The sequence below is a fragment of the Vespula vulgaris genome, chromosome 20 (assembly GCF_905475345.1).
Source record: "Vespula vulgaris chromosome 20, iyVesVulg1.1, whole genome shotgun sequence".
Classification (NCBI taxonomy): Eukaryota; Metazoa; Arthropoda; class Insecta; order Hymenoptera; family Vespidae; genus Vespula; species Vespula vulgaris.
The window spans coordinates 373,459-397,773 of record NC_066605.1 but is presented as its reverse complement, the minus strand read 5'-3'; the positions used below and the strand labels follow the sequence as shown (position 1 = coordinate 397,773).

Sequence of the window (24,315 nt, the reverse complement as noted above, 5' to 3'; positions counted from 1 at the left end):
CTTATCGTTATCTTCTATTCGAGGAAGAAAGCTTAGAAACTGAAATCTCTATTCGGTAAACGATCGAATAACTTTCGAGATTAATCGAAGAGTTAGTGAAAGATATATTTAACGAATGTATTCGCCACTTACCAGTATACATTTCGTTACAAGGACTACGAATGTTCGGTGAATGTATCGTGTTGTATTGATCGTAAGAACGTGGAGTATCCAGATGATATATCCGTTCTATCCCATGATCCATCGATTGACAATTCAAGCAAGACATCCTGGATCCTGTTATATCGCAATCTTCTGACTATATTTCCTCGTACTAGTTTGATATTTTTATTCGTTGCAACCTAAATATTGGTTCCTTAGAATCAGGAAAGAGAAAATTCCCGTTTTTCTCTTTTTTTTTTTTCTTTTCGAAATCTTCACATATTAGCGATCGTTGACGTAATATCAACGATAAAGGAAAAATTATAACTTTTCTTGAATGAACGCGAACATCCTTTTACACTCTGAAATTTCTATTATTTTATAATCATAATTTTCTTTTGTTCGTACTAATTTCAAATCGAACTCAAAGGTTGATCTTCATTTGACCATTTGATTTAATTGGAAACGTTTTACGATAACTGTAACAAATATTTTATCTTCCTTTTCCTCCGAAATTCATTTTGTTTGTCTTTACAAAAATCTTCACGTAATTGCGATCGCACGTCAAAGAAAATAACAAGTAAAATGAGAAGCGTAAAGCAATGATTCCGTTTCTATTTGACTCGACACCGATGGCAGCCATTGGATTTTACACGCTCGACGAGCGAGCTAAGCCGTAAAAGGGAATGGAAGAACGCGGAGAAATTTTATTTCGTCCACGACGACGAACACACGATTCAACTTTACCTCTCGTCAATTTTTTACATACTTGAAAATGTTCAGAAAAAGTATTTCTCTCAGAAAAATAAAGGAGAAGAGAGAAAAGTAGTTTTATTTTTCACAGATGATATTCCACGGTTTTTAAAAATTAATCGTTGTATCAGGAAAATTCTCATTCGGAAAAAAAGATTTTCTATTCGTTCATCAATTTTATTCTCGGTGATATTTACAAGGTCCTTTCTATTGTCAATGGAGATTCAATTACACTGATAATAATAAATTATTATTATTACTTGCGATGTAGTTTATGACTAAATATGTACGTATGTGTATTCTCTATACATCGAGATGAAGTTGAGAGACTTTATATATAATATTATTATTATTATTACTACGTATATATGTATATAGATGTATGTACACGTTGGTATATATCTCTGAGCATTTTATTTTCCATCGAATTTCACTGGTACATGTAAAGGGCAAAGAAAATGTCAATTTCATATTTCCACGAGCTCGCTTTGAAATACCAACTCGATTTTGTTCGATCTCTATGTATATATGTGTATATATTTATGTATGTATGTATGTATGTATACACGCGCGCGCGCGCGCGCACACACACACACACACACATTTATTTATTTGCAATGGATATCATTTAATGATGAAATATTCTCTTTCTGCGAACTCTTTTTCGAGACATTTTACGTTTCTTTCACGTAAAAAAGACACTATTCTCTTAATAATGTCGGTATCTCGTACTTCTTACATTAAATTTATTTACATCCTCGTTTATTATTTTATCTTTTAGCGATTTTTGAATGGTAAACAAAAATTAACATAATTGTAAGATACAAACAGAGACAGTAAAGGATAATAGTATAGTTTTATTATTGGAAATTATTCGTATCGCGTTCATTAAAGTTGTTAATTTTAAAGAGAAATCGCGTAACGATTACAATAACGTTTTTAATGATTCTCCTTTCTGTTTTTTTTTTTCTTCATTAGCTTCCTTTCTCCAAGGATTTAAACTTTAAAGCGTTCATAAATGTAGGTTAAAGTCCGTGCTCGTTAAAAGATACAATTTAAATGGCGATACGAGAGAAAAATATCTTTCTTTGAGACATCTCGATGAGATACCAAAAGACAGAAAATTAAAAGTAATTGTGAAAGAGATATTGCAGCAGAAAAACTGAGATCCAGTTCGAGGAAATGTTCTAATTATAATATTTATAATACTTTCACGAACAGTTTTATCATTTCAACGATTTATAATTTATAACGGTAGTTTAATTTGGAGACGTCGTAAAAAAAAGTAAAAAGAAAGAAAGAAAAAAAAAAAACAAGAATAAAAAGTGCGTAGACACTTTACTTAGGATCAAAGAACGCCCTAAGGTGATTTATTGTTAAAGTAAAGCCGAGCTTGCCCTGGTAAACTAAAGAAAGAGGTCGTTGATTGGTGGCTCGCAAGTAGGCTGCTCGACCATTTCTTTTTGGGCTCCTTCGAGAGTTAGAGGAAAGAAATATAAGTAAAACTAAAAGCTTAAGATATTCGCTCTCCTTCTCTCGATGGTCTTTTAAACAATTTAAACCAACGACACCATCACGTGCTTCCTCGAAGTTGTCGAGTGCAGCATCCCTGGTCCACTTTTACGAGATGAATGTGCCGTCAGGGACGTCGTCACTGTCGTCCTTGTACTTGCGGTTTTAGCACCACCGGTGCCAAAGCAGTGATGTGGATTTGCAGTGCACCATCCCGAAACCCAGGAAATCGCCTGCATGTTCCTACCGTGCAACAGTTGCTCCTTAGAGTGTTTTATCGTTTTTACAAATAGTCTACGAGTCTAGTAATTTTGTTTCTTTTCTTTTCACAGTTTCTAAGGACAAATCGTATTCTTTGCAGTTTCGATAACTCACCGTACATTTTTGCAGAATGGCGTGCTAAAGAGGCAATAGATTATGGGATTGGCAGCAGAATTCAATGGCGCTAAACTTTGTATGAAAGTCGCTACTGCGATGTTCGTCTGTGTTTTCGGCACGTGTCCATAAACTTGAAGGAGATCGAAGATTATGTATGGACTCCAGCAAAGGATGAATACTGCAATAATTGTAAGATTTTGTAGAGTTATTAGAAAATCGATTCTTCGTACGTTTTAACGTTAATACATATACGATGCTAATCCCATTTTTCCTTTTTTTCTTTTTCTCTCGTATGATCGATCCGGTAAATCGTCGATGGAAATGCAAACGAAGCTTTTGTAATGGCCACGTGTTTGGATCGTGATTCAGAGCTCTAATAGCCATTCCAATTGTATAAACACTTTAAGAATGTTCCCGATGAACGAGCAGATTGTATTCGTTCCCTTTTAATCCGATTACTGAATGGTAGTTACTGTTATTTCGAGTGTTCGTAAGTACGTTTGAAATCTGGCTAGGTCATCGATCTCTCTTTTTTTCTTTTTTCTGATGCGTATTTTTTATTTATTTTCTTTTTTTTTTCGAACAAACAGCAAGGAGTTATCAAAGCTGCATCATCGCTCTCAAAGAATTTCTCACTTTCGGAGAATATCAAGGGTGTCGTATCGATGGGTCCCTACCTCGGGCTCCTCCTTTCGCGAAAGTATCGTCGTCAGCTAGAAAAGAAAAGATCTCCGAAAAGGCCAATCGCAAGAAGCGAATCTGATTAGCTCGAGCGATTTCTCGTACGCGTAAAATTGTCCCTGGCAAGATAAGGAGGGGGTGGAGGTCGAACGATGTACGCGAGGCTTAGAAATCGGTACATACAGGGTGTCTTGGGACACGAGTTCGCTCGATTATGTAACGCTCGATAAATTCTTTTCTTTATCTCTTATTTTTCGAATTAATTCAAACACCAGCCACGAATGCTTTCACTTTGATTTTTTCTACTTGATCTCTTTTTAAATTCATTGAACCATCGACGTCGACTGTTCGTTATTGTATATCTTTGTTGCTCGAAGAACGTTCATAGCTTTTAAATTCATAGTTCGTGCGAGAAACATTTATATTCCTTGACATCTGTCTTTTCAATGTTCTTCGATGTAACTCGGAACGATTGTATATTCAACGGACACACTGTATATTGAAGTTCCACGCGTCTTTTGCTCTCTTCTTTGAAGGCCGTATATGGATGCTGAGAACAGAAAGAGAGAGAGAGAGAGAGAGAGAGAGAGAGAGAGGAAGAAAGAGAGAAAAAACACTCGCTTATCTTCTTGTGGCCGCGTCTTTTACGCCGTGCAAATAAAACGGTTCGACGATATTCGTGCTAGTAGGATATATATCTACCTATAGGGAACTGTGTCGCATAGGAGAGAGGGTTATCGCTTTTTACTGTCGAATCCGCCGAGTCACTTTTCGTTCAACTTTCCAAGGAGCTCCTAATCGTTCACAAATTCTATTTCGAGAGAGAGAGCTTTTTATTTCGCTCGCAACTAAACAGATATTTCTTGTCGATCGTTCGAACGTTGTACGTTAGATCTTTCAACGAGTTTCATAAAAGAGAACGTGGGATAATTTTGACAAATGCATCAAATTTACTTTTTAATTTATTCCATTTAATCCTTGATCTTCGTTGCTAAAGCTAAACTTTCGGCCGATGATAATAGTAATAAAAAGTCCAGTCGTTTATTCGAGATGGGGAAAAGTTGAAACGACTCACCGAATACTATGACGAAGGTCATCTTAACGGTTTTGATCTTGGCTCTTGGTATAAGACCCCTGGACGAAGCTCTTCTAGTATCCCTGGTAGGACCCTGACGTAATGCGCTTCCTTGTGACCATATCGTTGCTACGATGACCATATAACAGCCTCCTATTATAAGGGTGGGAGCTATGAACAGGGTAAGGCTCACCAAACTCATGTAAATCCTCCATTGAATCGAAGATCCTAGGTCTATCCAGCATTGCTTCATTCCCTAAAAAAAAAGAGAGAGAGAAAAAGAAAAAGAGGACGATGTCTTTTATTATTATTTCTAATAGGGGACAAAAATATGTATGTATTTTCTTTTCTCATACTTGTATACGTTTTTCCTCGTAGAGAAAGATGATGGGAATGCTGAAAAGTGCCGAGAGGCTCCATGCAACCACCACCAATACTCGAGCTCTCCACCCTGCATAAAATTCTTCACCTTACAAGTGTTTACCAACTGGTATTATCACCGATAATATTTTTGTTACGAAGAACACCAAGATAATATCTCGACGTCTTAGGAGTCTAGAAGGGATTGTCATCCAACGATTTTCAATCATGGACATTGGATTTTTGTTCTAATTAAATCTGTATGCACGTAAGTAGATACGTATAACGAAAAGGTTCGAATTTTTCGCGTTTATCGCGTGGTCTAAATCGAGCATTTCCCTAAAGCACTCTTCCAAGTTTATCCTCGTTTTACATGGACGATACATCATGCTTTCTGCTATAGACATCATCGAAATACATAGGAGAAAGACCTTACGGTCAAGACAAAAATTGACTGCATCAGCTGATGTTATCTTTTCAACTTTTGCTTAAATATTTATTACACGTTGATGGTTTCCATTCTTTCGTATAAATAATATTCAATCTTCTGTTTCTAACGGGACATTACTGTCGTATTAAAAATCGAAGAAGTTTATCAAAAAAGAGGAATTTTATCGAATAGAACGTAGCAATCAAGCAAATTGCTTCAGTCGTTTTACAGAAAAAGAAAAAGCAGAAAAGATATCAGCTCTGGCGGAGTTCGAAAACAATTCCATTTGTGGGAAATCGCATCGACGTTAACTTTGTTACTATAGGAATCATTCTAATTAACTCTGCTAACGGTGAGTTAGACCTATAATTATTTTGCGAGAAAAATCGCGTTATCTCTTCGTTATTTTTGCATCGAGTTAACTAAATGAGAAGGTTAACGAGAGAAAAACGATCAAAAGCGATGGAAATCTTTCTCGTTCATTAAAGATGCGTTGGTAAGTTTGTAGAACCTTCATTTAATGTATTTAACATTGTATTTTTGTCGTACTCGAGAAAGTGGTCTCTTTTTACCCGATGAAAAATGTATCTTTCTCTCTCGTTATTCTATCTTTTTTATCTTTTTTATTTTCTCTTTTTTCTATTTTTCTTCTCTCGAGGATTTACTTACGCGAGATATAATATCAGGGTGAAATGAGGCGAGAATAGAGAAGGCAAGGAACAAAATGTATAGGGTGTTTTGACAAAAAATTATTTCACTCAAACTTTTTCTGATCAACAGAATATTTTTATCATCGTATAAACAGACGAATTAGACGATATGAATTAGTTGATTTTCAGAGAAACCAGAAAGAGTTACGTTTGAGAAAAATGACAAAGTTTAAAATGTAAAACATACACATATACGCAAATCTTTGAAAATCGGCTTCGTGGTTGGAAACAATTTCTCGGTCGACAGTAAATATAAAGTCTGAAAAGAGGAAAGCTTGCGACTGACTGGCGACCTTTAAATTACAGCTTTTTCTTCTTCTTCCTCCGTGTCTGCCTCTTCATCCAGCTCACCACTCTTTGGTGACTTTTCTCTCGAGAATAACGTGAAATGTGTGTACGCGTTTGCTACCTCGGCTTTTTCGAATACAACTTCAAAATGTACGGAGAGAGAAAGAGAGAGAGAAAGAGGAAACAAGAGCTTCTTCTACTTATTCGAAGTAACTCTGTATTTTATAAGTCATAAAAATCTTACTTATAGGAGAAAGAGAAAGGGAAAGAGAGAGAGAGAGAGAGAGAGAGAGAAAGAATGCAAGGTGTTACCAATCCAACAATTTACTTCTCTTCTCGAGCTTTATCGTTCTCTTTCTCTGTGTACAATGGTCGACACCGCAACTCACGATTATTTTTATATATTGCAGATACGAAAGGATCTTCTCGACACTTTTTCTATGTTATCATATATATATATATGGGCGTGTGTGAGAATACATTTATATATTTCTTTCCAAGTTACTTGCAGTAAATTCGAAAAGATTGCTTCGTTCTTCATTTACGAATATTAAAAGAGATTTCGGAAACACCATAAAGGTAAACATAAATCAATGAATGAAATTTTATTATAAACCGAACTGTTATTTATTTTATATGCCAATTATTTTGTAACAAGAAAAAAATATACTTACAACTTCCTGAAAAGTTCATCGGTCGAGTAATGGCGTCGTATCTGTCGATCGATAGTGCAACCAATACGTACGTAGAGCTATAGGTGACGACGGCTTGCATAAACCTGATGAGTTTGCAGGCAATGTTACCAGCATGCCAGGTCACTGTAGTTCTCCAAATTATATCCGTCAGAACTGATATCAAACCGACCAAAAGATCTGTGAACAAGGATGGATAGTGAAGTGGAATGATTCATCGTAGTGCGTTATTATTAACTGCTATCCGAGTTTCGTCCACTTCATTTCCGAACGAATAAATATACAGACCGATGTAGGTGACGTCATTACGCGAATTCTTGAAATAAACGACTATAGTAAGCGACGAGGGAATTAGAGACAGGGAAACGATGCTCTTTATATTCTCTCCTATCATCGAGAAAACGTTTTCGATTTTGATTTTTCACGACAAACTCTCCTTTATTATCTATTTTCATATAAAACAAGCATGTATATATACATACACATACCGTCATAGAAGTATTCCGATACATTCGAAAACTTTTAGTAACCATGGAAAAATCAACGTGCTGCATGAAATATATAAAACATTACAAGGAATGGCTTTTCTACTATAGCAGAAATATTAAAGGAGAATTCTTAAATTAAGACAGACGCATATATGAATAAATTTGGCAATTTCTCTACAAAATGAATCATACGAGTTATCGATAGAATGAATTTAGGATTTTTGTATGATTCACTTTGTACTTTTTATGATTAAATATAAAATCAAAATTAATCTAACATAAATTCTGTGTATGTCTCGTTCTCTGTGTTCAGGTCACGTTCATCGAATATTCCTGGCTGAATCCCTCTCTCATGATTTTTTCTTGTCAGAAATATTTATTTTCTATGCGGCATTATGATTTCTCGTGGTTCACGGAAGGATAGTACGAGGAAACGATTTCGAGAATATCGTCGAGCAGTGCGTCTCTCAAAGTAAGATTCCACGTCCATAAAGACCTTTTCAAGCGTTATCCTACCCTCCCATCATCATTTCTTATAGGAAACCAACTTTACCCTCATGATTTCCTCATATTTTGTCTTCCAAATAAAAATCTGATTGGAATTCGCGTATCTCGACAGGAGTGATCGCAAAATTAATGTGCACGTAAAAATGATGACCAACACAAGCGGTGAGTAATATAGGAAGAAATTTTTTATTACGGTTTCTCGATAGAAAAGAGTAACGTTTTAACTAAAAGTGAAACAATTTCGTGCACGGCGAACGAAAACGTCAGATTCGAACCGACAGATTAATTTACCGGAGAAGCACCAATTTGAAATTTTATCGGAAATAGATCAGCCTAGGATTATTAAAAAAAGAAAAGAAATCTTTTGAGCGTAAAATGGATTTCCACTTAATAGTTTTTATTGAAATCCACGGGTTTTTCCCTCATGGTCTTTCGAGTAAAAGACTTTTCGCGAAATTCTATCGTATGGAATACGATATAATAAAATGGAATTACAATGAAATGAAAGGAACTTTGTAATCGATTTAGGTAACCTGCGAACGCCAGTTGCTTGATGAAGAAGTCCATCCGAGATTTTCGACGTTTTCCCAGCAAGAGACCAGCGAGAACTGCAGTGTTACCAGCAACGATCACAACGAATAGCAACCACAAAACTGTGAATTGTTCGGTCTGCAAAAAAGAAAAATCATTGTATACAAACGTAAGTTTACATATATGAAAACTTGATACGCATACGTATTATTAATTGAATTATTTTATCGTGATTAAAAAAACAGGTTGGCGTGTTCCACACAATGATATTTTAATCGGTCGTGTAATCTCGGGCGCGGAAAAGATTTCTCTCTTTTTCTCTCCGTCTTTCTTTAGAAAAAGAACCTCGAATAACGAAACGAAAAGTACGCTGTTGAGAATTAATAGGCGACATAATGTTCGTGGCAAATCCAGTGTTGTTGTACTTGGGAGACGACCGAGAATTATTACAATCGTCCCTCCTCGAGAATCTCATCTATTTTCTCCGTCGTAAAGCGAGACGTACGCTATTTCGTCGTCTTCCTCCTCGTCATCGTATTCCCAATTTTTCTTTTTTCCGCCTTTTCTTAAGGCTCTTCGAAAAAAATAGAAAAAGAAGAGAGAAAGAGGTAGAGAGAGAGAGAGAGATAGTCGTCGTCTCAACATAATTGATTTGTTTGCGTAGGTGAGCAACGACGAAGGTACTATTAACCGACTCTTCCTTCTCCTCTCATGCTTGACTCGATTCGAATTAAGATATCGCCCCTCTTCTTAATTGCTATGCCATTCTCGTAAATCACATGCGCTATGTGCTACGACTACCACCTACCTGTATATTTATCAGTAGGATAATTACGCGCTCGACTTCTCCCCGAAATTGCGACGAAAAGAGAGCTAGTGTCCTGCTTTTTTTGTTTTTTATTTTTTATTTTTTATTTTTTTTTTATTTTTTCGTTTCTCGCGACAAAATTATTTCCTCTCTTTATTTTTTTTTCCTTGGAAAATTTATTTCTTTCGTTCTTTATCTCTCTCTCTCGTCGCCAATATCTCTAACGTTATTGCAAAAGAATGTAGGACGTGCGAAGAAAAAGATGTCTTATATTCTTTACAATTTATTGGCGTTATCAATAAAATTAAGACTCGTCGTTTTTATTATCAATGTTATAGAATATATAAATAGAGGGAGATGTTTATCCATTCAACAGTTTTAATAAGCCGACTCGATAATGCAATGAGAAATCGCTACTTCTCTCTTTAATATTAATCGACCGAAGGCAATATAGCAGAGAATAAATTCGATTTAATTTACGATTTAATATTACAAGACTTGTGCGATATGCATGAGGCATATATATATATATATATATATATATATATATATATATATATCGAATGACCGAGTGTTCGCGTTCTCCTAAAGATTAGAAAAATTGTGTTCCTCGGTTTATTTACTTAATCGTCGTGAAAATAGAACGCATCTTCGTGTTCCGGTATGAAGAGCATTTCTGTTCTTTAAAAATAATCTCTCGTAGGAACTGCAGTCAGTTCTTAAATCGTTTCATGCGGGTTCCTGCCGAGAGTAGTATGTATGTACACAGCTGAGGTAAATCGCATCCATCCTTTTCCTACTTTCACGAAGCTCTTTGGCAAATTACTCCGATCCATTAATCGTCTTCGTTAATTGTTTTTATACTCTCTTCGTCTGTTGCGTTTTCCAGATTTTCTCTCTATTCTTCTTTCTTTTTTCCTATTTTTCTCAACAGAGTAAACTAAGCTTAACAGAGGCACGTTTTACAAGAATTTCCAAATGGAATTATCCTTTTGTTTCCTCTTTCTCTCTTTCTTAATTTTTGCTATTTAAGAATTGAATCAAAGTTCTCCTTCGACTCGCCAAGCCAAGAATTATTGTACGTATCGTACAGCGACAGAAATTATTTTACGTTATTTGTATCAAAATTAGAAATCTTTCCTTGCTTAGTTGTGATATCGAAATCGATTCTGACAAGATCGACCTGACTCCTCGAATGGAAACCAGTACGATAGTGCTACTCTCATAAGCGATAGCTGTAAGCGACGTTAGCGAGTACTAGAAATCAGTTCGTCCATTACTCACTCAACGTATAACAACCTATAACGCACGATCGTGCACGTATCGTCGATGGCAGTTACGAAATTGCAACGTTTCATGTATCTACGTGTCTATGTATGGATATATATATACACGTATACATATGTATACACGTGTGTGATACAAACGCATATCGATCTAAAAGCACTCGAATTAGAACACTAATAGCTTAATATTGTATACTCGATTAACGCGGTACAGTATTTTTAAAAACGAGCGACCATTTAATCTCCGAGATGCATGCAAAGCTTTCTGATGCACGAAGAATCCTAGTTTCCTTATCGTTTTCTTATTTGTTGCAGATGGTTTCCATCAAAGTTTTAAGTTGTACGAGGAATATTTTCAACGTTTGATAACGAGCCTACGAGAGTACATGTGAATCACGTTTCGTGGAAAGAACATTTAAAACGAAACGTGTACGAGGATTGATGATGATGACGGTGGTGAGGGTAATCTAGCGGTCTTTTCTGCTCTACGTCATCGTCGAAGGGCGAAGGTGAAGAAGGGGATCGAGAGGGATCGTAAAACATCCTATTTACGTCCTCGAACGCAGATTACACCCCTCGGGAGTACAGGACTAGCCCGTAGCAACAGTATTTTCTTCCAAACGTTGAATTATCTAGCTATCGTACGACAAAATATCGTCGAATCGTCGAATCGTCGAATCTCCGCCCGAATGTAATACTCTCCTGGCTAACATTAATCTTCTTCTCCTTCTTTCTCCTTCTTCTTTTAATCTTTTCTTTTTCTTCTTTACAGATAGACCGGCCTACTTTCTTGTGAAACTATAGGAATAGAACTGATCTTTTTCTATGCTTTTATAGAGTAAACGGTATTGCATACAGTCGATTACCATTGCTGAATTTTATTCAGTGGTCATGATCAATAAGTAGCAGTATGATAAAATCTTTAAAGAGATTATTCGAAGGAAGAAATAGGATTGAGGGAACGAAGGAAGAGTAAAAAGGTAATTCCAGAGAGAACGTTACAAAGTAACGAATCAAAGTGCATCGATTATTTATGCTCGTCAATCGATTCCAAAGGAGGAAACGTTGAAAACGACCAAAGGTGTAAATCGTCGTATTGCCACGCAGAGAAACTCGTTGAAATTTCGAGCAACTAGAAACTCGATCTTAACGCGGCAGGATTCTTGCTAGAGCGAGCATAGAAACTGAAGATAGGAAGTCTACAATGATAGACAAATGGGATCGTAAAGTTAATAAGTAATAGTTGATAGTAATAGTAAAGGTTTCAATGAAAATTACATTTAAATCGTGATACTGTCTCGGCGAACAAGACTCGACGTTCACGTGCAACGCATTAGAACGCATTATTGTTGAAAAATACTCTGGAAGGTGGGCGCGCACGACGCCCGGATTAATACTTTTCTGTAATTACTTTTCCTTTCGTTCGTCCTGGAACGTAGAATAAAAAGGAAAAAAGAAAGCAAGCAAGAAAGGAAAATGTCTTTAAAGGAATAAAATCACATTATTGATATTTCTTTCGCCTCGTAAAACGTCAGGTCTTCGTGTCTTTTTTTTTCTCCTTTTTTTTCTTTTTCTTTTTTCCTTTTTACCAAATGGGACATGATTTACCATAAGTAACCAATTACGATCTCTGGGAACGTGCTTTTTCACAATAATGTAATTCTAAATTCGTTATATACTTAATTGCGAATCAAATGTCCATTTCTTTCTTTCTCGAGCGCAATTATGTTTTTTCTTTTGAGTAGACAAAAAATAAGAAAGAGAAAGCATGATCGAGAATTATTATTTGCTGGTATAATCTTGAAACTGGACGACCTGAGAGATCGAAAGTTAGCGCTCGTTTAATTACCAACTTTATAGGAATTATAGGATGATTAACGTCTCATAATTATCGTGTCACTGATTTTTGCTGACAAAAATCTTATTTGAAATATTTCTTTTCTTTTGATACAGAAAACGATGATTTTAATCTCATACTTTAGAAAATAATGTTTGAGAACTTGTTCCTGCAACTTTTACCTCTCGATTTTTCTATTAAGAGAGAGAAAGAGAGATGGCTGTTTTAATTAAAAATTTTAATGAACGTACGTGTAGGAAATTCGTACGAGTATGCACATGACACACTGCGTTTCCGAGAAAAAAAAAATAGATTTTTAGATTCGTTTAGGTAAATAGTTAGGATCGTTCCAGAGAAGTCGACGTAACTTTTGCTCGTTAAACTGTTAAAAGTTCAATAATTTATATGTCGACACGTTCATCTCGTTACGAGTATTGTAATGTATTTTAGAATGATTTTGCAAAAAATTCGTTTAGTAAGAATTAATTCATCAAGTAATTAATGTACCTTCAAACTAGAAAATTATTTTCAAGCGAGTCAGCTTTGTAAGATCACTTTGTTAATTGTATAAAAGGTATTGTATTAATCGAACTTGATGGTTTTTCTGCGTTCTCTCTGTTTCGAAATATGTTTCTTAGCCGCACTAATTACAATTCTGTACCGTTTGTACGCGATTTAACGAGTAAACGACTCTCTTCGATACTTTTTTCACACTCGTTACGAAAGTGTAATTAACTTTTCTCGATGTTAATTACTTAGAGGTAACAAAAGCGCGAGTCTACGTTTAATTTCTCATTTACTCTTTTTTATAAAACGGTATAGAACAGCTTTTAAATAATATTCTTTCTTTATATTATCTAGTAATTACGATGTAAAATTTACTAAAAATTAATAATTAATGTTTATTGTATAAACAATTAACATAACGTTTATTATAAAATATATATCGAATATACGAAAGTATGAGACGATTTTGGGTTGTAATAATATCGATCGTATAAATTAATTCATTAGATAGGACATAAGCGAGTTTGTTTGTCTTCCAAAGTTCCTGACTTTAGTTTGGAAAGATAAATTTATCTTCTTTTCTACCGCATGTTTAACTAGAAGACGTTTGGCGTCGATCTTTGCTTAACTTGAAAGGAAATTTCTCTTAGCTATGACGAAACTACCAATATTCGAACTAACAATAAGAAGGGGCATTCAATGGTTGGAATTTTACCCCAGGGCGAATATAATTGATGAACAGAAATAATGAATAGCGAATTAGTATTTCGTTGTGTGTCTAGAATGCTAAATGAGGTAGAATAAAATATTGTGAATCTACTAGAAATCCAGTTATGTAAATCATGCGAATTTTCCATTTTTTGTATCTCTCTCTCTCTCTCTCGCTCTCTCTCGCTCTCTCTCGCTCTCTCTCTCTCTCTCTCTCTTTCTTTTTAGAAAATTATATTTTTCTCTTCTATTTATAAAACTTCAGAAATTGAATATTAAATTATTTCGAAATTTTTTCTTCAATATTGCGTGTATGTATTTCATTGGATTCTCTTTGCGCTTTTAGTTCAATGATATTATTGATTATTAATGCTATAGTCGAGACGGTTCTCGCATTATTATTATTCGAATTGTTTCGTTGAAATGTCTAATATTAATAATTTAACGTTAGATTTAATTTATGAATAATTTTATTAATTTGACATTAATAATTTAAATTAATATTAAATATTTAACGTTAGAAATGTCATTAATAATTCGTGAGAAACGTATAAATTTATTTTGTATATTTTAATGCTTAGATCTTTAAGAAATGCTTGCTTTATTTATGTACAGTACGTTGCTGTGTAGACATATAAGAGAATATCGATCGATTTTTTTAGATTAATTACTTTACTATGCAATATTTTTATTTTAATATATTTAAATTTATCGCCTCTTTTAATTAATACCACAGTAAATTTATTATTACAAGGAAAAGTATAGAAAATTTTCAGGCAGTTCTTGACAGTTTATTTTAGTGCAGTTATATTATTTAAACAATTTCTAATACTATGGGTCTCCATATGCAGCAACCTCCAAGCGGTGGGACCTGGGACGGTATTGCTTGAGATTGTATTTGAAAATATAAAGCAAGCACTGCCGTGCGGATGGCTGCATACTTCTATACATCTCCAAATGTAATTTTTATTTATTTAATTTTGAATAATTTCATTCGATTAAATTTAAAATGTATTTTAATTACGATTAATACTTTTGAATAATGTACTTTTTAATGCGTTGCCTTCAGAAATGATTTACAGGAAATATTTTTTGTAAATGTTATGTTATTATTTGTTCTATAATTTGTTTTATGTTTCAGCTTTCCTGTTTTCATAAATTATTTGTGATCATCTATCAATACGATCTTAGAATCAGTGTTTGCTTGCAATATTCTGTTTATTTTGCAAATCAAATTACAGTTCAATAGAAATTCGCGACGTAGAGTCAGTGTTAGTGCATATTAGTGGAGTGCAGTAGTGTAGTGTTAGTGGAGTAGGATACTCCTCGTGCAAAAATCACCAAAGGCTCTGGTAAATAAATAACTTTTTAAACATTTCTTCTTTAACTTTTTAAACAATTCTTTTTTTATTATAATGAAATCAATAATTTTCTGTTTCAGATCATCATTACGATCATGCAAGAAGCAATAAATAAATAGAATGTTGTATCGCTTAAACAAATAGAAAAAAATCGTGATGTGGAAGCAGTGTTTGCTCGTAAATATTTATGTTTATTTGTACAATTAACAAGTTGATTAAATAAAATTAGAGTCGATATAATTTCGCAAAGTAGAGTCAGTGTCAGTGCATATTCATCGTCCTGGGGCAGGATGCTCATCTTGCAATGGATCAACAAAGGTTCTGGTAAATAAATTTTTAACTCTTTCCTCAACAATTTCAGCAATTTTTTATTATAAAAATGGTACTAATAATTTTGTATTTCTTTTTTTTCAGCTTGTATTAAAGAAGAATCATTTTTTATTAATCCTGGAGTAGGACGCTCATCATGCAAGGATCAACGAAGACTCTAGTAAGTAAATCTTTCTTTAAAAGTATCCTTCATAATTATTCATAACTTTTCATTACAACGATGATATTAATAACTTTGTTTTTCTTTTTATCAGGTCATTACAATCGCGCGGAAAGTAATGAATAGAGTATTGCATCGTTTAAATAAATAAAATAAAAATCGCGAAGTAGAAGCAACGTTCGTTCGTTATTATTATTCGTTCGTGTTTCGCGTCTTAAATTTTAGAAACATATATATTTAAATTGACTGCGAGCAAAGCAGTCAGTTGTAGATTTAGAGTTTTTTTCGCAAAAAGTATTTTTTCTTTTTAAACAGTCGCACAGACTGTTCGCGTATCAGAGTCAGTGCATCATTGAAGATGGTGAAGAGATTAGTATACTTCTTCTATAGAAGAATATTGGTAAGTTAATTTTGTAAATTTCATTTTTACAATTTTTTTGATTACAATAAATTTTTAATAAACATTTGTCTTTTCAATTTTTTCCAGATCGTCGTTGAAATTCTGCTTTTATTAGTCTATAAGGATGTTGAGTTTGCTCATTTTTTATCTACCTCTACGTCGACCCATCTCAATTTCAACCTCCTATGGATCAGCCATCCTCTATTCTGATCTACAACGCGGACGAGTGTTTTGGAGCCATCGCAGAACTTCTTAAGTAGTGAGCGAATAAATTTAAGTCCCTCCGGTGCTCAATCATGCCGAGGATGAAAGATCCGAATCGGCACGAGTTACTGGTTGTAATCGTTTAAATAAACTATTGACGAGCACGTAAGTAATTCCTCTTTTGGATTTACTCACGGTAATATATTTTTAATTGCGTGTATTTTTCATTGTTTCTCTCTTATGCATGCTTATTTATATTAGCTCAGGATAGGGTCTTCTTGTTTTAACTTGCTAATATTAATAATTAATAGTAAGAAAATACGTGCATGTTGCGTTTGTTCGGTTTTTTACAATTTTTACATAGAAATCGGATGATTAACGTTCGATCTATTTCAGTATCTCGATGTATAATATACAGAAAATAGACAAGAAGACATTCGCGACGGATAAGTCCCGAACTATAAGCGACAAAGTATGATACTGTCGATTAATTAGAATAGTCGCTTGTAGAAAAGGATTGCCCGAGGTTTTTTGATTATTGCTGCATAAAAAATTAGTTTTGTTGATAAATAACGTCTCAATAGAATCATTGCTTTTGAAAGAAAAAAGTCGAGTAGAGTCATTGCTAAAAAAGCAAGGAGTCTTATAGAGTCATCAGTCCGTAGGCCTAGTTGATAAGTTAATCATTTTTAGCATAGGATTTTCAGCAATTAACATACTAATTCCCGTTTCTCCCCCCTGTGCTTTCTGCGTTCTCATCTATGCGCATACCCAGGTGTTACTCGTATGGGTGAGAAACAGTTAGTATGGGTTTAGTTTTAAGTTCTCCCTATCTGGCGGCTGTCATTGCGTTAATGATTGCGCACGATGTACCTTGCACCTGTGTGCGCGTGTTAGGTGGTGGATTGTACATCGTTCCGCGGTGACTTTTAAATAAATACAAATTCTATAAACCTAATATATTGATATCGACGTCGTTTTGCATAGTAGATTTAACACATTTTGTGGACACTGTAAATACTCGTATATTACTAGTATGTTGGTATGCTGGTATGTACTAGTACTTTTTGCTTTAATCATTTACGCAATAATCATTAGCCTTGACAGTCGATTACAGCAATTGGTACGTATCCCTTATTAGTTAAGAATCATACGCGTTTGAGCTAGGGTGTCGGAGATGCCCCGGGGCATACTCTCTAGTGTAGGCTTTTGCACCCTGGCGGTATGTGAGAGAATCGGGGAGTGAGTGTGTTGGAACGAATGTTTTGCCATTTTTTAAATATAGATATAGGTAGGCAGGTAGCATACTTAGGTACGAATGTGTGTTTAATTTTTAAGTAGGTAGGATCGGATGACTGGATTTACTTTCCACTCAGAAGTGGAAATTAACGTCTCCGGATATTTGCAAAGTTTCAGCAAATTTTAGAATTTTTTAGCTTGTCAGTTTTTTTTTCTTTTTTTCATATTTTGCTGATGCATTGCGATATACATATCAGTATCAAACAGTTCAAGAGTCTTTGCATTTGTTTAGAGATGTATTTCTTTCGAATTAGCAAAGATTTCTGAATACGTTGGGTACTTAGTATTAAGTATATTAACGCTTTGCACTTTCGTAATTTCTAGAGAATATTTCGTTTGTTATATATCTGCAATAAATAGAACTAAGTATTCAAAGAGTAAGAACGCGTATGATAGATTTTTTGCTGTTGTTCGATATTATTTTCTAATGCTTCAAATGCAAAGCGTTAATAATAGGTTCATCGATTAGATCGAATATCTGCTGGGGCATTCGAGTGAATATGTATGTGCAAGTGTTTATGATCGTCCGCAGGCTAGAATAATTCATGGAATATGTTATGACATTCTTTCATTTTTAATTTTTGTATATCAATATGCGTTGCCCTTCAGCAGTGGTTAGGACACGAAGCAAAGAAGAGGCTATATGCCGAAGAGGCCCGCACAATTGTGACTCAAGAGGGCGACTATGAACTATGAGTCATTTTTTCGAAGGCTCACAGTATATATCGTATCCTTCGAAAGTGACACATAGTCCTATCTATTATATTTTTTATATTATGCTCGTCTATAATCATCGTCATAATTGGAGTAATTGTTATTATAATATTATATGACTAACATATATTTTTTTTGTTTCAGGTAATCATCGTTGGATTCGTTAATGTCCTTTCTAATTGGTTTTTTTTTTCTATTAAAGCGCCTAAAATAGCTGCCGTTCAAAATATCACATGTCTATACAAGCATTTCCAAAGGCAAACGCAATAAATATTAAATATATGAAATATAATTATTTAGAGTTGCTTTTTAAAACGAATATAATTTTATATATTTTCGAGATGTATCGAAGAGTTTTGAAATTTATTGCATTTTTTTAACTCGTATGATTATTGAACTTATAGTTAATGAAATTCAGTACCTAATAATACTTATCGTCGTAACAATATTTATCACTACAGGAATGTTTGTTAATGAAATGTTTAATTATTGAAAATATATGTTTCAGATGCGCCACCTCCATCGTTGTTACGCCTGTTATGTTTTCCGATTTCTATATCAATAATATATGCAGGCACATAATTAAATTCTCTATATTTTTTGTTTCAGGTATTCTGTGATTAGATTGATTGTGTAGATTGAAAAAATAATAGTTATTTTGTGCATTATCTTGCACATTGATAAAATATATTAGTAAGTTTTTATTTCGTCGACGTTTCTTATCTCTATTGCATGTTAATTTGTAAGAATATAATTATAAGGCATGATGCTTGTTGCACGCTGGGATGCTTATGCTCTATCTGTTTAAGCTTTAGCACGTTTATCTTAATAGTACTATTAAGAATTCTAGTTCTAAGATGAAGATATTTTGATGGCCAATTTATTGGTCGATTATCCGATTATTTAGATATTAAGATAGTTTAAAAAGCATGGATATGTAGTTGATTCATAGATAAGTGCCATTAAATAAAGTGGCATTTATCAATGAAATAACTCAATACTTTCCCTATATTTTCAATTGTCTTTTTGTCCAATTCCCTTTTACTTTTAAATCTCTAACTTTAGATTAATCAATAATTCGAAAGTACATAAAAATAGTTTTAAATGCGTTTGTTCTACAATAAGTAAATTTAGCAATACAATCCTATTGATAGTAAATCTAAAATAGCAGTGATTAAAAAATTCATATATTTTGTACATTTCCGGGATGTGCAAATTATATGAAAAAATTCTATTGATTAATTTCATAGAGATAGTTTTTTTTGCATTCTTTAAAGAAATATTTAATAACGAATCCATGCTTTTTCTCGCGAGTAGGTTAGGGCAAAGTCGCGATTGGTGCATCTTCAATCAGCTTCGACCGGGTTGAATGAAGGTTCATTAAACGCGACTAATTAAGTATGTTAACTTAGCCCGTAGATCTCCAGATGCAGCAGCCTTCACGTACTGAGATCTGGGTCGGTATTATTTGCGATCTATCTAAATCTAATTGTATATCATGTGACGTAAGTACTATCGGACTAATAGCTGTATAATTCAGTGCGTTTTCAAAATGTTTTCTTTCTGATCGTAACTAGACATTAAAATACATTATGCATTGCTAATCGCACTTAAATAGATAAATAGATCAGATAACATTTTTAAATAATTTCCGAAAGAAACGCATTGAACGTCGAATACACGTAACTTTAATTTAATGGAAGGAAAAAAATGTTGTTTCCTAATGTCGCCAAACTTGTATTACTTTTCCTACGTGCGAAAGTTCATCAACAACGCTATGCGTCTCTCGTCGCTGTAACTTCGATAACAAACGTGCCAATAATAATTTAATTTAAACTTTGAAGGATCGTGGGACTTGGCAAATTAATATTTCGTTAGATTCTCTCATTCGCATGTTATTCGTACGTCATTCGTGCATTTTATAATAAGAACGGATTTTTGTAAATTCTAAAGTAATTACAAATAAACGAATCTAAGAGAAATAGAGTCTAGAGAGAAAATAGATGCTATAAATGGACAGAAGAGACGATCTAATCTTCCTTAACGAGTCGATTTCGCACGATCGAACGAATCTTTTCCGTAGGAAAGTAGGAGAGACATTTGATAAATTTTTCACGATAATACCTGACGTTATCAATACGAATTTTGACTTTCCGGGAAAAAAACACCTTTATGATCGGTAGAATAGAACGAGAGATATCGATTTAACAAAGCTAGTAACAATGTAAGTAGATTTACGTTAAGATTCCTTTGAGACTCGTCTTGCAAAGAAAACGTTCGCACATTTCTTACATTTTATTTAGTAATTTCTTGAAAAAAACTATTGAAAATAGTAATCGGCTATACTCTTTCAACTTGTCCGAAATAATTAAATAAATAAAAATATTATAAGTCTCGAGCTAGAGAGAAGTTATAAGATTTTGCAAGCAGAAGCTAATGAACGAGTCTTTCATAATAAATTCCGAGAGATTTTTCTCGAGCAACCGCAAACGATTATTACTGCAAGGAGGCCGATCGAAGCACGTGGAAATTCATTCGAGATTTATCGCTTTCGAAGGAATCTCAGAACTAGTCATTTCTAACGCTTTTTTTCAACAACGGACCGGTCTACGATACTCTTAAGATTTCATACGACGTCCGAGATATTCGCGATCGCGAACACGCAATAAAACGAATTATTTTCTTTCGACTTTCCAAACTTTCCGGACGAAGTTTCGAGTTATCATTTGTTGTAATTATATAATCAAAAATCACTCGATCAAATCGATAAAACGAAGACCACGCAAATTTATCGGCTTTATATTTCGATAATTTTTTACCCGTAATTATACGTCATAATTAAAATCAGATATCACGTTATCTTTGTGGATTAGGGAGATCTTCTCGAGTAAAGCGAGGATCGATTATCTCACAAATCGAATATCATTTAAAAGCTACTGTATTCGAATGTCAAAGGATAATTCCACTTGCTAAATTTCTCTCTTTCCAACCATGATTCTTTTTAATAAAATTCGATTAATCCTTGGTAAACCTTATTTACCATAAACCTTTGATGATATCGTTACATGCGAAACGATTTTCTCGTGCATGTTAGATCTAGCAAAGAACTTTCTCAAAACTAGTTATACAAAATAAACAATAAAGTTAGTAATTTACCTCATAGAAATAGAAAGAGTCAATTTCCTCGGTTGCGTTAATATTCAGAGAAGTGAGGTCGAAATATTCTGGTATTAGAAATATGCCATCGGTTGCGTTTTTCCCAACAGTTACATCAACGTCATAGCTTTGATTTCGATTACTTCTTTGCTCTCTATTCGGACCGACGACGGACGACATTTTGTGAGATCTTCGAGCCTTCCTTCCTTTATTTCTTTCTCTTTCACAATAATCAACCTTCAACGATCTCTTTCCTTGAGATTTATCATCGAGCAAAGATCTCGCAACATTTTCATGAGATTTCTTTTTCGATCACTCTTCTTTTCTCTTCATTTTCATGAGATTTAAACGATAAAGTTCGCGGCACCTTGCTTTCTTCTTTCTTCCAACAAATCCTTCTCTTATGAAGCATCTTTTAAACGAGACGAACAAACTACATGACGCATACACGGAATCACACATACATACGCGCGCGCGCGCACACACGCATGCGTTTAAACACCTCTTTTCAAATATATTTTCTACATTGTTTGTTGGACCGGAAATCTACATCATACGAGATTGCACGATCCATTTGTTTGCAATATTCCTTTCTCTATCTCTCTTTCTTTCTCTCGATATTTCCCTTCGTAACGTTCCGAGTTCGAGAGGAGAAAAATCGGATAAATATGAAACTCGGATTCTCCTCTATCCTTTCCGTTTTTTCTCGAAGGTAGAAATGTTATAACTATAAATATAAACGCGTCTCAAGTGACATACCAAGAAAAGAGATCGACGTCACTCGTAGCGACGTAGAAGAAGTTTCCCAGGTGGTACGTCGAGGGTAGAAAAATACAAAAAAAAAAAGAAATATAAAAAGAGATCAACAGGTTGCGATATGAAGGGAGGATTAATTAAACTAGTAGCGTCCGTCGAGCAACGTTTCGAATTTAATGCGAAAGGAGAGATCCAAAGGACGCATTTTCTTTGTCGCGATAGTAATTGACCATGCCGTAGGAAAAGAGACGTGTTGTAGCTTTCTTAAATAATTTCAAGAAAGAGCATTTGTCCGGCTAACATAGAAATTTAAGTCTCGCAAAAAGAGGGCAAGAAACGATATTAGAAAAAAAAATCAAGGTGAAGATGATCGAGAAGGGTAGCTCGATTCTCTCGTTAATCTTCAGCTCTCGAACCACAAGTCCCTTAGCTCATCTATCGGATAATATCCTCGGCACCTGTTTTTCTCAAACTTTTTCGAGAATCGATTGTACCGGGCCACGAAGGCAAAAAGGGAAGAACGAGGAAGAAGGAAATACGTGAAAAAAAAAACGAGGGATAAATCTATAGTCACCCTAGAGAAAAACGAATCGACGGGATGCCGGATGTGATTTCACCCATGTGAATCGTTCGATTTCTTTCACAACCTCTTTTCAGACGAATATTCGAATAAAACGATCGGCTTTTTATTTCTTTTTTCTTTATTTTTTTCTTCTCTCTCTTTTTTTTTTTTCTTTTTATTTTCGCTTCAGTTGGAAAAAATTATCTCTTTGTCTTCGTAAATAAGATGATGGAAACAAGCAAAGGAGAAATCGATTATGAAAATGGAGATTTTCACATCGAATTACAGCACTTTAAAGGGATCGATCAGCGTATCTACGATACGGGTTCGATTAGATTACCAAGCATTTTCAACGTAAATCTAATACGTTTCGACTTTATCGATGTACAATCCAACTAAACCCACGCTTTTTCCTTTTACGCTAATCTTAATACTTTCTCCTCTTCCTCGTTCAAATTTTATGATATCGTAATAATTAATAACGCGTAATTTGGATTTAAATCTTTATAACATGAATTTAAAAGTAAATGGATAAAACGCTCTTCTACGTCGAATCATATTTTTGCGAATATCAGATAAAGCTAAATAATTTACGAATCCTAGCTACGTAATAAACATCTTGCAAAAGTATGTAATCGTTTCAGAAATGATCGGTACAATTGACATCTGGTCTCGAAAGTTCAACCTTTTTTCTTTCGATGATAGAAGAAACGGTAAAGATAATAACGGAGTAGTGAACAACAAAGGCGAATCGTCCTTGCACGAAATCATGCAATAGTTTTTATCAAAATCATTTACATAATCTTCTTTGAAGTGTTCGTAGCTCGATCAAATCAAGATTTTAATGTAGACTTGGAATTGGGAAGAAACGAATTGATGGAAAGATACGTATCGACGTTTTCTCTTTAATCCGTTCTAGAAATTTTCTAACCACTTTAAACGTAACTTAGGACCGAAAATCGAATTAGAACGGAAATCTATCCTCCACGTGCGACGCTGAAAAGCGAGAAAAGGGAGTTTTCTCGTTTAGAGAGCGAAACGATGTTCAAAGTGACTCCTTCTCCATCTTCCTATCAAAAGTTTTTATCTAATAAACGATCTGGTTCTATCTAATAAATCATCGACGACGCGTTAATAACGTCTCTTTTACTTTAGGAAATAGTCTTTCTCTCTCTCTCTCTCCAAGTAGTTTCATCCCTCTCAGTCTTTTATTTCGTAATATCTTCGTATATAAAAATTATTATTTTAATCGAAGATATCCAAACGATCGATCACCGAATTCCGGTTTTGCAAATAGAAACGTTTAATGATAAACCAAGGAACAAACGAAACTGATCGTTGAAACGACGAAGGAATACGTCCGATCTACAAATGTAAAAAATAGAGATGGTTCGATATTATGTTATAAAAAGAGAGAGAGGGAGAGAGAGAGACAGACAGACAGACAGACAGACAGACAGACAGACAGATAGAGATAACGAAAAAGAGAACGACGAAAAGTACACTAACTCGTACGAAGCGCGGAACGCGACTGAAGGAAGAGCGGAGAGAGTAGTCGCTTGAAAAGATCGCCGACGATGACTGAATTCGCGCGCACGCTAGTGAACGAGCACGCCGATGGAGGGATAGCAAGACGAACGAAAAGGGAAGGGAGAATGAACGATCGAATCCTAGTGATCCT

The 24,315-nt window shown here is 34.4% G+C and overlaps 1 protein-coding gene and 2 long non-coding RNA genes across 18 annotated transcripts; 2 read left to right on the top strand and 1 right to left on the bottom strand.

Moving 5' to 3' along the window:
• Positions 1-1,847: 1,847 nt before the first annotated feature.
• Positions 1,848-24,208, bottom strand: LOC127070971 (cardioacceleratory peptide receptor-like). Of its 16 annotated transcripts, none has more exons than XM_051009641.1 (8): positions 24,144-24,208; positions 21,317-21,728; positions 8,549-8,684; positions 7,003-7,200; positions 4,897-4,991; positions 4,541-4,796; positions 2,782-2,962; positions 1,848-2,649 (listed from the first exon to the last, which is right to left on the bottom strand). In XM_051009641.1, exons 2-8 carry the CDS (start codon positions 21,494-21,496, stop codon positions 2,451-2,453), a joined length of 1,245 nt encoding a protein of 414 aa, XP_050865598.1. In that variant the 5' UTR covers positions 21,497-21,728; positions 24,144-24,208; the 3' UTR covers positions 1,848-2,450. The 16 variants fall into 16 exon arrangements, with proteins under 16 accessions (XP_050865598.1, XP_050865584.1, XP_050865588.1 ...); XM_051009627.1 differs by having other exon boundaries at positions 21,317-21,862; positions 22,076-24,199; XM_051009631.1 differs by having other exon boundaries at positions 22,076-24,199.
• On the top strand, positions 2,824-14,058 carry LOC127070987 (uncharacterized). The gene is made up of 6 exons (XR_007784765.1): positions 2,824-2,973; positions 4,919-6,907; positions 7,822-7,980; positions 8,544-8,715; positions 10,956-11,331; positions 11,413-14,058. It is a non-coding gene; the product is annotated as an uncharacterized LOC127070987 (long non-coding RNA).
• Positions 15,482-16,266, top strand: LOC127070988 (uncharacterized). The gene is made up of 3 exons (XR_007784766.1): positions 15,482-15,543; positions 15,638-15,943; positions 16,031-16,266. It is a non-coding gene; the product is annotated as an uncharacterized LOC127070988 (long non-coding RNA).
• Positions 24,209-24,315: the final 107 nt, after the last annotated feature.

What these genes read in the sequence shown, in the direction of transcription:
- LOC127070971 (XM_051009641.1), bottom strand. Translation starts at nt 21,496, where the DNA reads ATGTCGTCCGTCGTCGGTCCGAATAGAGAGCAAAGAAGTAATCGAAAT. An exon ending in GATGAACTTTTCAGGAAGTT is followed by an intron (nt 4,992 to 7,002) that starts GTAAGTATATTT and finishes AATTTTATGCAG; the next exon opens with GGTGGAGAGCTCGAGTATTG. An exon ending in GACCTTCGTCATAGTATTCG is followed by an intron (nt 2,963 to 4,540) that starts GTGAGTCGTTTC and finishes CAATTATTGCAG; the next exon opens with TATTCATCCTTTGCTGGAGT.